Source organism: Miniopterus natalensis, chromosome 3 (genome assembly GCF_054644295.1).
Source record: "Miniopterus natalensis isolate mMinNat1 chromosome 3, mMinNat1.hap1, whole genome shotgun sequence".
Taxonomy (NCBI): Eukaryota; Metazoa; Chordata; class Mammalia; order Chiroptera; family Miniopteridae; genus Miniopterus; species Miniopterus natalensis.
In genome coordinates this window covers 101073156-101086896 of record NC_142083.1, presented here as the reverse complement: position 1 = coordinate 101086896, position 13741 = coordinate 101073156, and the positions used below count along the sequence as shown (strand labels likewise).

The 13741-nt window shown below is 46.9% G+C and overlaps 1 protein-coding gene across 2 annotated transcripts in view; it reads left to right on the top strand.

The window, feature by feature from the left end:
• The window catches only part of COG7 (component of oligomeric golgi complex 7), a 60024-nt gene that overhangs the window by 24473 nt on the left and 21810 nt on the right, over positions 1-13741 (top strand). For both annotated transcript variants that reach the window (XM_087815834.1, XM_087815833.1), the window contains exons 8-11: positions 737-864; positions 1766-1920; positions 9979-10095; positions 11983-12048. In XM_087815834.1, the coding sequence (XP_087671960.1) occupies positions 737-864; positions 1766-1920; positions 9979-10095; positions 11983-12048 (466 nt within the window). The remainder of the gene's footprint in view (positions 1-736; positions 865-1765; positions 1921-9978; positions 10096-11982; positions 12049-13741) is intronic.

The following is a 13741-nucleotide window of genomic DNA, read 5'->3' as shown; positions in this document are numbered from 1 at the left end:
ACCAATGGCTGCCAGAGTCACTGGGTAAGTGTTCAACTTAGAAGTTGAATTGCTATGTCATTTAAATTTTTGATACAAAGGTTTTAATTTTTATGTTGTTTAATATAGGAAGTTGGGGGATGCCTAGTGTGTGGACACCCTGCTCTGTAAAGCCCAGGGGAGTGTTCTCCTGCAGAGCCCTTTCTCTGTAACAGTCCTCGGACTTGACTGATGAACATCGTCATTTGAAGGGGTTCTCTTTACAATATGAAGGTGTTCTTAACCATGATGTGTTGTGGGACTTAGGGGGTGGTTATCTTTAATAGTGCTTTAGACAAATAATACACAAAGTTCAAATGTATCAAGATATTGATGTAAGGGCCCTGGCTGGCTTGGCTCAGTGGTTAGAGCGTCAGTCCATGGACCGAAGGGTCCCAGGTTCTGTTCTGGCCAAAGGCACGTACCTTGGTTGCAGGCTCAGCCCCGGTCAGGGCTAGAGTGGGAGGCAGCCACTTGATGTGTCTCTCTCACATCTGTGTTTCTCTCCCTCCTACTCTCTGAAAAGCAATGGAAAAAATGTCCTTGGGTGAGGATTAGGGAGGATAAAGATACTGACGTAAGGGAGTGTTGCAGCTTCCGTGGACAGTAGTTACCTTGAGGTGAAACGGGAAGTCCCAGTACCTGTCCCCCTGTCGTTTTCCAGAACTGATTTCTAATTCTGTGTTCATTGTTGCCTCTCATTTCTGATTCCCTAAAGATGAGCACAACCCGGTGAAAGTCATGGAGCTGGTGGGTGCTGTTTACAGTCCATACAAACCCTACCAGCTCAAGTACGGCGAGATGGAAGCCCAGCACCTCCTCATCCAGATCAGTGCGGTGCCTCTGGTAATGTCACACCACTGCCACTGGCCACTCGGCCATTCTGTTTGCCAGGCAGGGGTGGGGGTGGCATGCACTGGAGACAGTGTGAGGTGGACTCAGGTGTGCTCAGAGTTGGAACAGGTGTGCAAAAACCGGCCCTAAGAGCCTTGTGAGCTCTTGGGAACCAAATGTAAAAATGAGACCACAGATGTGCTCCCAGTTTTGTACTTAAAATCCCCAATAACAATCTAGCCAAATGAGAAGCTTCCACCTGGTGGGGATAGGTTACCTCCCTGATTTATTAATTTTTTTGGCAGTCTTTTGTTTGAGGCAGATAAGCAAAAGGGCACAGTAGCCAGGCACTTATGGACAGGGCTCTCGGGGCACTGGAGAGGAGGGAGGTCAGGGTTAGGGCAGGTGTTAAGGTGGTCTGGTGTGAGGCGAGCTGACATTTAGGTACAGGTCTCCCGGTAGTTAAACCTGCCACCGGCACCACTGTTCCATTTTCCAGGGATGCCCCCAGAACGTCTCCCTTGCTTCAGTGGCATGCTGGCCCCCGAAGGAGGCATTTTCTTTTCTCAGAATTCTTCTGGGTTGTCTGATACAGAGAATTTGAGTCCTGGCTGGAGAACCATAGGGGAAGATGCCATCTTGGTCACAGAAAAAGAGGAAAGATGAAAAATATAAGGATGGCTGTCAGAATTTCATCACACCATTCTGCCAAGAGTTAACTTCTGTACCCTCACCAGCCACTTAGACCGGCCTCCTCCAGTTAAGGCTGGTGAAGAGCTGTCCCAGCTCGGGACTGCCTTTCTGATGTCCCTGTTAAGTGACTGTCCCATGGATGAGGCGGCTTGGAAGTCTCCCCGTCTCAGGGTTGTCCGTCCATTTGTTCTCGAGTCTGAGGCAGCTTTTGTTTCCCCAGGAGCACGGGGAAGTCATTGACTGCGTGCAGGAGCTGAGCCACTCTGTGAGCAAGCTCTTTGGCCTGGCATCTGCAGCTCTTGACAGATGTGTCCAATTCACCAACGGCCTGGGGACCTGCGGCCTGCTGACAGCCCTGAAATCCCTCTTTGCCAAGTAAGGCTGGGCAGAGGGGACAGGGCCAGCCACATGAGAGGGCAACATCTGTCCCAGTAAAAATGGGCATGTTCCGAGAATGCCTGCTTTGAATCCTAGAGAGGCACTTACCTCAGAGCCCAAGGGGGTGTTTCTAAGGATGTTTACTGCAACACTGTAATGTAGAACTTTCAAGCAGCCTGAATGTCCATCAGTTTGGCAATGGCTACATGAGGTATGCTATTCAGAAAAGGGAACTCTGTGTGGCACTTAAGTTATGAATTCTGTCTACACATACCAACATGGACAGAGCTCAGAAACATTAGGTGAATAAAAACGAGCTACAGAGTAATATATAAAGTCTCATACTTTATGTAAGAAGAATGTATGCAATCTAGGGTATATTTTCTGTAGCAGGGTTCAAAAACGTTTCTGCAAAGGGCCAGATGATAAGTGTTTTTGGCTTTGGGGCCTTACAGTCAATAGAAACCTTTGTGGCACTTGCCTTACTATCACAGAACAGATGTAGATGACACATGAATGGGTGTGGCTGTCTTCTAGTACAACTTCATGTACAAAAACCACAGTGCCATCCCCTGTTCTGGATCTTTTTTTAATACTTTAAAATGCACTATATGTTTCTATAAAGTAGGGGTTGGCAGACTCTAGCTCATGAGCCAAATCTGGCCTGCAGTCTGTTTTTGTAAATAAAGTTTTATTGGGACACAACCATCTCTTTCATTACCTATGGCCTGTGACTCCTTCACAATGTGAAGGTAGAGTTGAGTAGCTAGGACAGAGACCGGTGACTCTCAAAGCCTAAAACATCTGGACCTTAACAGAAAGTTTGCTGAACCCTCATGTGGAAGGTTAGGCAACAAACTTAAAACACTGGTTATCTTTGAAGAGATGGGCAAAGGACCGGGGTGGTGGCCATAGGGGATTTAGTTTTCTTAGTTTCTGGTTTTTTAAGGAGCGTAAGTTCACATATATCTTATGTAATTAAAAATAAACAATAAAAAGTACGTATCGTGCTAAGTGAGAGAAGCCAGTCACAAAGGACCATGTTACATGATTCCATCTATATGAAATGTCCAGAACAGGCAAACCGATAGAGACAGAAAACAGATTAGTGGGTGCTTAGGGCTGGGGAGGGGACCATTTGGGAGAGACGGGGGATGACTGCTAAAAGTTAAGGGGTGTCTTTTGGGACAGTGAAAATGTTCTGAAGTTGATTGTGGTGATGGCAGTGGCTGCATAGCTCTGTGACTGCACTAAAAACCATGCATTGTGCTCTTTAGGTGAGTGAATTGTGTGGTATATGAATCATCACAATAGAGCTGTGAAAAAAAAGAAAGGGAACTAAAATCATGTTTAATTAGAAAAAAGAAAAAGGAAGAGAGCAATGTGAGGCTGGCTTCTCTGACCTGGCAGTTGAGGTGGAAGGGCCCTCAGGAGGTTAGGAGCTCCAGTCTCTGGTTTGGAGACAAGTACATTCTTAGGCTCTCCAAGAGACCCTCCTTGGTCGCTTGTTCTAGAATGAGGTTGCCCTGAGTCTCAAGAAATTCCTTTTATTGGACCGAGTGTTGTTTGCTATCAAAAGTTTAGGGCGCTCTTGTCATTCCATAAATACTGAGCACAGCCCTGTGAGCTCTGAGGGTCCTTGGGCCCGGTGCTCTTGATCAGTCTGGGCAGTTAGCACCCCCTGAGGGGCGGTTCACAGTGCTGGTTGATGTCCTGCTGGGGACACGCATCCTGCTCACAGATGGACGTGTGACCAGATGGGCCTGGAGCTGCTCCTGAAGAAAGAGTAGCACTGGCGATGAGTTGAATCAAGTAGATTATACCTCTCTCTGCCATCTACTGGGGTGTTGTGGGCGGAAATACTTTGAGATTCTCAAAATTTTATTATAAACCAAAAACAGTGCCTTTAAAATAATTTTTTTAAGTGTGAAAAGGTATACAAACTGAAAGGCCTTCCTTCCTTTCTGAGGACTTGGTCCTTCTCTTTAGGAGTGACGAACTTTGAGCATTCTGCCCTTAGTCGTCTTCTCCCTCTGGGCTCAGTGTTTTCGCTTCTCAGCTCTAGGATGAGCTTCCTTAAGGCTAGTTCTCTTGTGCCCTGCTTCTCCCAGCTCCTGTTGGTGACGTTTTTACTTTCTGTTCTACTGTTGGTTATTTTGACTACTTCGTTTTAAAAAAAATACAGATCTGTATTAGAAATTCAGACCGAAATCCGTTACTTGCTCTTAGAAGGGGAGATTTTGAAGCTACCAAGACAGCTGATGTTTATAAAATCAGGGAAACCTGGCCGGCATGGCTCGGGTTCAGGAGATCGCAGTTCGATTCCTGGTCAGGGCACATGCCCAGATTGCGGGTTTGATTCCCAGCAGGGGGCGTGCAGATGTTTCTATCTCTCTTTCCCTCTCCCTTCCTCTCTCTGAAATCAATAAAAACATTTTAAAAATAAATTAAAAACAAAAGAAAGAAACCCAGGAAATCAGGGTGTAGCTAACTTGTACAGGGTTCAAATGAGACATTGTTCAGTAGTGGGGTGGGGTATGGAGGCGGAGCACATGGTGCAGGAGGAGACTGGCTTAACTTGAACCAGGGTGATGCTGCAGAATATAGCAGCTGACCAGGCATTAGAGAATTTGGGGTTTACAGCTGTGACAGAAGCATGGGCTTGAGTTGGGGTCACCTGGGCTCAGATCCTGGCCTGACACTTAATGGTCGTGACCTTGGGTGGGTTAGCACACCTCTGGGAGTCTGGGTGTCTTCTGCGAGTGAACTGATGAAGATAACTCCCGCATTCCTGGTGTCCATGGCTGTTAAGGGAAAGTATGTCAGTAGAGCCCCTAAAGCAGTGGCTTTCACATGGTAGAGACACATAGAAATGTTGGTTGTGAGAGAATGGGGGGGTTGGAGACAGATTTGACGCACTCTATGGCCTGCTCACTACCCCCAGGACTCTGTCATATGAGCATCTGCAGAGCATGCATGTTGTTGGATGGTGCATTCTTATGCATGTTTGTCAGCTGCAGAGTGGTGACACAGTTGTTCTGTCCCCTACAGCCAAAGCACAGTTGTGTTCCTCAACAATCCTTTGTCCCTTTGTCATGAAGGCCTTCCCCTCCCCAAGGACTGATCCCCCAAGAAAGCTGTCACCATCTTGCTGACAGGGAAGATGCTATCAGGGAGTCTCGGTTTTGTAACTTTCCTCGTTAAAGCATGAGGCATGTGTACGGGGAGCAGCAGTCGCCGCTGTGGTCAGGGGCCAGTCTGAAGCGGTTTCTGCCACTTGGCTCCTGCAATGGCCTTTCCAGCACACAGATGTACTCAGGGCTGTGCCAGGCCGTTGCACTCCACTCCTCACTTAGAGCCTGTGCCTTGGGAAGCAAGAGGCATGGCTTCCTGTGATGCCGCAAATGCCTTAGGTTTTCAGGGAGCCTCTTAGCTCCCAGAGAGCATGCCCTCCAGCTGTGTCCTCAGCACACCCTCCCAAGGTCGTGCACTCACTTGTGCATGTTCAAAGAACTGTATCACCTTAAAAATAGTGCCCCCACACCAGCTTTCCTTTCATACTTTTTTAAAAAAAATATATCTTTATTGATTTCAGAGAGAGGAAAGGAGAGGGAGAGAGAGATAGAAACATCAGTGATGAGAGAGTCATTGATTGACTGCCTCCTGCATGCCCCAACTGGGGATCGAGCCCGCAACCTGCCCGGGCATGTGCCCTGACTGGGAATCGAACCCTGATTGCCTGGATCCTAGGTCGACACTCAGCCTCTGAGCCACGCCCAGCCAGACTCCTTTCATACTTTTCAGGGGACTTCTGTGCATATTGTTTAATTTATTTTAACATCGTGACAACCCCGTGAGGCAATACAGAAGACATCACTAAATCCATTTTTAAAAACTTCCAACAAAACACTTTGCCGTAAATTTTGTAATTCTTTTTAAAATTTATTTAAGTCCAGCAGGGCGTGGCTCAGTGGTTGATCGTCGACCTAGGATCCAGGTGATCAGGGTTCGATTCCCGGTCAGAGCACATGCCCAGGTTGTGGGCTAGGCAGCTGATCAATGACTCTCTCATCATTGATGTTTCTATCTCTCTCCCTCTCCTTTCCTCTCTCTGAAATCAATAAAGATATATTTAAAAAAATAAAACTTATTGGGGTGACCTTGGCTAATAGACTTCATAGGTTGCAGATGTATGTTTTTGTGGGGCATCATCTGTAGATTGCACTGTGTGCCCTCCCCCACGGTCAAGTCTTGTTCTTCACTGTGTTTGCCATTCAAGTAATTCAAGTCCGTAATTAAGTCAGTAGTTGGCTTTCTCTGCAGGTGTATTTTGGAACTAAAAGCATGAGGAGATTAAGGCATCGTGATATTTCTTTAACGTACTTTATGACCTTGATACTGCCAGGTACTTTCAGCCCTTTTAACTTCATTGTTTAGAATAGAAATTCTCTAAATCTGTATTTATTTTGGGGGAGGGTACTCCGTGATAACAGTCTTGGATGACATGATGGAGAAGAGCAGATACTATAACACGAGGCCCAGGGTTGGGAAGGCTGAAGGTCTGAGGCCGTTAGGTGAGGCTGTGGTGGGCCTGACAAGTGAGACAGCAAGAGCAGGCAGGCCAGTCAGTAGAGACTCTAGAGACCTCTGTGGAGTGATGAGTGAGTCCATTTTGAAGGTGAGGAAACAGATTCAGAGACACCTAGGTACTTTCCCAAGCCTGTAGTCAAGTCTTCATTCTGGACCTATTTCCAACGTTTTGGTTAGGCCAGCCCTGTGCTATTCCTGGGGATACAGTTATGAACTACAGGGGACAGTCCCTGTTCTCCCAGAGCTTCTAGTCTAGCAGCAGCAGAAAACATGACACACATAGTTTAAGCTGTTTGATTATACTTATGTTAGGTGCTGTGTGCAGTGAGAGCAAACAGCAGTCTGTGAGGAAGGGGTTTTCAACTTAGAGTGCAGTTTCATTGTACCATTGAAGTCAGGCTCTTCCCTGTCGTGGAGATTGGCTGCTTAATCCGAATTCAGGGGACTTGAATGCAGCAAAAGTACCCTGGGCATCAGGGATGCCTTACAGCATCCTGGGTGACAGTCGGGTATTATAGTGGGTGCATGATGTTTAACACATTTCTTTTTTTTTTTTAGAGCAAAAATTTTTATTTACTCATTTATTTATTTTAAATTTATCTTTATTGTTGAGAGTATTACAGGTGTCCCATTTCCACCCCCCCAGTTGACCCCCTCCACTTCGCTGTCACTCCCTCCCCAGGCCTTCACCTTGTTATTAACTGTGTCCATGGGTTGTGCATATGTGCATATAACTTCTTTGGTTAATCTCTTCCCACCCTCCACCCCCCTTCCCTCTTTCCTCTGAAATATGATCATTTGTTGCATGCATCAATGTCTCTGGATCTATTTAGTTCATCAGATTTCTTTGTTCATTAGCTTCTTGTTAAAGAAGACCCTTCAGCATTTCCTATAGTGCTGGTCTGGTAGTGATGAACTCCTTTAGCTTTTCCTTGTCTGTGAAGCTCTTTATTTGACCTTCAATTCTAAATGATAGCTTTGCTGGGTAGAGCAATCTTGGTTGTAGTTCCATGTTTTTCAACACTTTGAGTATTTCTTGCTACTCACTTCTGGCCTGCAAAGTTTCTGTTGAGAAATCAGCTGACAGTCGTATGGGTGCTCCTTTGTAGGTAACTAATTGCTTTTCTCTTGCTGCTTTTAAGATTCTGTCTTTAACCTTTGGCATTTTAATTATGATGTATCTTGCTGTGGGCCTCTTTGGGTTCCTCTTGTTTGGGACCCTCTGTGCTTCGTGGACTTGTAAATCTATTTCTTTCCCCAGGCAGGGGAAGTTTTCTGTCATTCGTTTTTCAAATAGGTTTTCAATTTCTTGCTCTCTTTCTTCTCCTGGCACCCCAATAATACAAATGTTTGGGTACATTTGAAGTCCCAGAGGCTCCTTATACTATCTTCATATTTCTGGATTCTTTTTTCTTTTTGCTCTTCTGGTTGGGTGTTTTTTGTTTCCTCACGTTCCAGATTGCTGATTTGATTCTCAGCATCCTCTACTCTACTGTTGATTCCATGTAAATTAGTCTTCATTTCAGTTCCTGCAGCCTTCATTTCAAATTGCTACTTTATTAAGTCATCGACTTTCTCAGTTATTTCCCTAATAGTCTGCTTAAACATCCTTATAAACAAAATTCTGAACTCTGTATCTGTTAGCTTGCTTGGATCTATTTCATTTAGTTCCTCTTCTAGAGATTTCTTCTGTTCTTTCCTTTGTGACATGTTTCTTTGCCTCCACATTTTGGCTGCTTCCAGGTGTTTGTTTCTGTGTATTAGGTAGAGCTGTTATGTCTCCTGGAATTTGTAGAGTGGCTTTGTGTGGTAGGTGTCCTGTAGGGTCCAGTGGCTCAGCCTCCCCAGTCACCTGAGCTGGGCCTTTGAGGTGCTCCCCTGTGTGGGCTGTGTGCACTGTCCTGTTGTAGGTGAGCCTTGGTTGCTGTTGGAGGAATTCACTGGGAGGAATTGACCCCCAGGCCAATCAGCTGTGAGGACCAGCTGCAACTACAGCCAAAGAACTGCTGTGCTGGAGACACCCCTATGGAGCAGGATTTACTTCAGTGGAGCTTTGGTGTTCACCAAGTGCCCCCCTTTAGTGTCACTCATGGATGTGGTAGGGTTGTAATCCAGTGTGGTCGTGTCTGACCACCAGGTGCACTGTCTCTCGGGCCTCCAGGGAGGTGCAAAGTCAGCCTCTGACAGTGCCTTGCCCAGGGCCACCCAGAATGAACTACACAGCAAACCATAATTGGCTGCTGCTTGTGCTGGGCTTGGTGTTGTCCAGGAGAGGCCAAGCTATGAGCCAATGCAGGCTGCCACTAGTGCCGGGTTGGGGCCGCTTATCAAGCTGTTAGGGGCACGCTGCTGCTTGTTTGAGAGATTTTAGGAAAGACCTAAGCATGAGGCTGGAGAGGCCACTTGCATAGAAAAGCCCCTGGAAATGGCCTGAATGAGCTGCAGGTGGGAGGGGCAGGGCCAGAGGTGTGAGTCAGGTGCTGGGATTCAAATATGGCGCCTGCCTGTCAGCTGTGTGCGGGGAGGACTCGCCAAAGGAGCAATGGTCTCTGCCAGCTCTTTAGCCTGGGAGAAAGCCGCCCCTCCACCTCTACCCCCAATTTCAGGCAGGTTAGTTCCTCCCCAAGTGTCCCAGGTTCCTTCAAGCTGCTGCCCGGTGCTGGGCTCAGGAGGGGCGCATCTGAGTGAGTCCGTGCGCGGGCCTTTTAAGAGGAGCTGCCTGGGGCTCCCGCAGCCTCCTCGACCCTTAGGGACAGTCCCGCTGGTTTCACAGCCTGGAGTTGTGGGGACGTCTCTTCCCGGCCCTGGAGCCCTGGGCTGGGGTCCTGCTGTGGGGCTGGGACCCCTCGCTCTTCCGGGAAACCTCTCCTGCCGAGATTCCCTCCCCGGTTTCAACCGTGTCACCAGGTGTGGGCCCTCGGCTGCGTCTCAGTGATTCAGCCCCGATCTGCCCGGGTCTCTGCCCCTCCTACCGGTCTCGGTGCTTCTTCAGTTCCCTGGTTGTAGGGCTTCTGTTCAGCCAGATTTCAGGAGGTTCTGAGTGATGGTGGTTCTGTATTTTAGTTGTGATTTTGATGTGGTTGTGGGAGGCGGCGGGTGCAGCTGTTACCTGCGCCGCCATCTTGTTTCTTGCGCTATTTAACACACTTCTTGAGCCAGCCTCCAAAGAACGTCTTTGTTAGGGCAAGGGAGTAATTTACCCGCGTCCTTTCTTACCTGGCTGGTCTCCAGAGTCTTGGTCTTCATGGCTGTCCCCTTCCCTCATCTTGAGCAGCTTTTAAAGCTGCCCTGCCGTGTGAACAGACCTCTTGGTGGTAAGGTTTATGAGTAGTCTCACCCTTGGGAAGGAGCCTCTAAAGACACTCTCACGGTCATTACCACTCTGTCCAGACTGTATGGTTTCTGGAATCTAGGCCTGAGGAGTTTATGACCACAGCCCTGTCTCTTTCTTCCCTGTCCCCATAGGTATGTGTCTGATTTCACCAGCGCTCTCTACTCCGTGCGAAAGAAGTGCAAGCTGGACGACATTCCTCCCAACTCTCTCTTCCAGGAAGACTGGACAGCCTTCCAGAACTCCATCAGGTGAGGGGCTGTAGCTGAAGCAGCTTCCCCATGCAGGCAACATCAACGTGCACAGTGTAGTATAGAAAACGACAAGTGAGTTTGTAAGGGGCCAGTTTTTTTCTCTTTTACTGCCTTTTGTTTTTTAAAGCAAATACTCTAGACTCTAAAAACAAGCGCATGAAGAGTAAAAACCCAACCAAACAAACAAACACCAAAAAGACTCCTCTTGCTTTTAAAATATCTTTACAGGTTCTTTATGAGCTCCTCATCTCCTGTGATGACTTAAATTTTCTAAACTTGGTTTAGGGTTTTCTCCCTCTTAGCCTATAGTTTTTACAGACCTAAAAGAACTTAGAGCTTATACTGCAGAAAATGCCTAGCTGATGGGCTTGTTTCTGGACCTGTTTGCCATAGTACTAGATGCTAAGGCAGTACAAAGGGCTATGTAAGAGTTCCCTGAAAAGCATTGAGGTAACTCTCCCAAGTGGTCAACAGCCAGATCCTGGAGACATCTGTTGCCCCAGCGGCCTGAGAATGCAGAATGCTGGCCTGTGGCCAGATCTGACCTATGGACAGGTTTGGTTTGATCACAGCATTTAAAAAGTTTTTGGATTAGTTGCTAACATTTAAAAATCCAATTTAATATAACCCAGATTTCTCACATCACTTAGCAGTTGGAAGCTCTAGAAGCATCAGGCCCACACTGTCCCAAGGACAGACCCGTGGGTTGGTGGCTGAAGTCCCCCTGGTCCAGTGGCTGTCCTCTGCTGTGCTGTGGCTCTACCACGCCAAGGCCACTCAGCAGCTAAACCATTGGGCTGAGATAAAGAGCAGTTGAGAAGTTTCCTTTCCTTAAAGTCTTGGACATAGACTCTGAAAAGAGAAGCTACTCTCCCCCACTTGCATTTCTTGCCTGACCTGTGGCCGAGGGCTCTGTGCAGGGTGCGTAGGACCCGTGGGTCTCAGTGCAGTAGCCCACTGAGCACCTCCAGGCCTTCTGAGGGGTCTCTTTAATCACGGTGGATCCAGGACCTCGCAGCACCATTTGGATTATCCCCCCATGGGCTCCGATCTAGACTAGAAATTTTTCATGAAATTTAGTGTTCTAGATGCTGCCTGTAGCCTTGTCACCCGTGGTGGCTTGGAAGACCAGAAAGTATTATGTACAGGGTGTTCCATTGTACCTGAGGCGAGTGGAACAGTTCACTTTCTCATAAGCCTTTCTTATGATGGAATGCCTAGATACCCTGGTGATGAGAGGCAATTTCAGAGAAAGTTAAAAGTTAACTAGACTTAAGATGTTTTTAATCCTTGGATTTGTCCTGACATTATAGTATGGTGTTGAAGGACTCAGGAGCCTAGCGTAAAATTATTTGCAAATTAAGATTGTTAAATACAGATCTGATGATCATTCAGGCTTATCTCTGAGAAACAAATGGATCAGTCTCCACCTTCCTTTCATGTGATCAGAGAGAATTTTCTAGTATAGACAGTATTCCATGCCTGGCAAGTAGCAGGCATCTAACGCATGTTAAATAATGAATTCTGGCTTTAAAATTTTAGATACAAAATATTTTCATCTCGTTTTTCTCAAGGGCAAATCCCAGAAACACCTGAGTAGTTTGAAAACGTGAAATTACTTGAGATCATATTGGATAGAGTTGTGACTCAGCAGAGAGGCCTGCGATGTGAGGGTACCAGAAGGGACTGTCGTTTATAACTTTCATGTTAATTACTAATTAATGAAACGTTTCAGGGAGGCTGCCAAATGGTTAACTGCTTTCCCAGAACCCAGCATACCACCAAGGAGTGAATAGTTAGAATTTTCATGAATGAGACAATGTTTGTGCTGTAAATGTTGGCATTCCAGATACTTGAACTTGAAGTGCTTTTTGTTTTGTTTAGGATAATCGCCACCTGTGGAGAGCTCTTGAGGCAGTGCGGGGACTTCGAGCAGCAGCTAGCAAACAGGTAGGAGAGAGCTGTGGGTGAGACCCTGGCTGCTGGGAGAACTTGACACAGCATACAGCTCATAGCACACTGCACAGACAGCTTATGGCCAGACCTGAAGCCCCAGCGTTCAAGGGCTATGTGTACCTAGATACAGGGTGTCGTTGTCATCATTAAACATTTATTGAGCACCTAAAAAGGTCAAGGCTCTGACCTACTTGGCAGTGGTGGAATACATTTGATTAGATTTGGAAGTCTCAGCCTAAATGTGGCAGCAGTACATCTTGTCTCCGAATTATGAATGGGCTGGGTTCCACTGCTTGTTTGTAAGTCAGTTATTGGGACTGAAAATAAGTTTACCCATAGGAATGGTGTTTATAAGTGGTGGTGAGCCCCCTGGACCAGCCTACCGTATCAGGATTCACCCAACTAGCCTGCCTTCTGGGTTCTGCAGCAGAATTCTGTGCTGCCCAAGGGGTATAGGTCAATGGAGGGTTTCTGGGTCGGCCTAAGGAAAGGCCCTTCTGCCCTCTTTCTGATACTTGCCAGGGCCTTATATTGCCCCAGTGTGCCATTCAGGCTGGTTTTCCCCTCAGTGCTCCAGCCCCCAAATTTCCTTCTTCCATTCAGCTAAATCTCTCATCTCCCATGGCCCGGCTGACCTCTCTTCTTCAGGAGTTTGGGGAAGAAGTCCCTTCCATACAGTTGTGTGAGGCTAGCAGCAGTTCCCTCTCCTCTCTCTCAGATAATTCATTATCCTAAAGTAGCGATTTTCAACCTTTTTCATCTCATGTCACACACAAACTACTAAAATTCTGCGGCATGTCAGAAAATATATTTTTTGCTGATGGGACATTCATTCACACTGGACGGCTGTTGTTGTGTTGACTGTTGTCATTTTTTTATTTGACAATCTCAGGGAAAAGAGGTCAGTGCCACTGACTAGTCAGGTATTGCAGGTTTTAAACATTCTTGCAGGTCACCGGTTGAAAATCGCTGTCCTAAAGTAATCTGGGTGGGAGGGAGTTTCTGGCCATGGTCCAAAGTGAAGTGGAAGCAGAGGCCCTGAGGGAGGAGGTCAGACTGACTGAGGAGGCAGTGCTCTGAGTTGGCTGTTTCTTCTCACCACTTTGTGTTCTTTTGTTTCTGAGCCCCTGGGTTGTCTTCATGTCCCCAAGTTTTCCTGATGGTTCTCAGTGTGGGGAAAGTTGTGCAGCAGGGCAGGTGGACAGCTGCTGCTTTCTGTAACTCCTGCCCAGACAGCACAGAGAGAGCCACTTCCTGCAGTGAGGGAAACCCAAGCACCACAGAGATATGGTGGGCGTGTACAGTAACGTGATTGATGCAGTAAGCCCCCCATGCACACGCACGGGTGCTCACATGCACACACAAACACAAGGGACCCGCGGGTGGAGGTGAGTAGGTCTGCATTCATGAGGACCCTAAACAGGTGAAAATCTAACGTGTTTGAAAGAAAGACATATAGCTTGTTATTTTTCTTAAATACAGTGGTAATTACAGCCTGGCCCCAGCTCATTGCAAAAATCAAAACAATTCTCAAGTATACAAAGTAAAAACTGGAAATCTACTCACCCTAAAAATTCTTCTCTCCAGAAGAAACATTGCTAACAGCCCCCCATTACATTTATTGAGCTCTGACATTAGGGCTTTACATGAATTAACTTGTTAATATTCTCAGGGGCCAAAGAGGTAG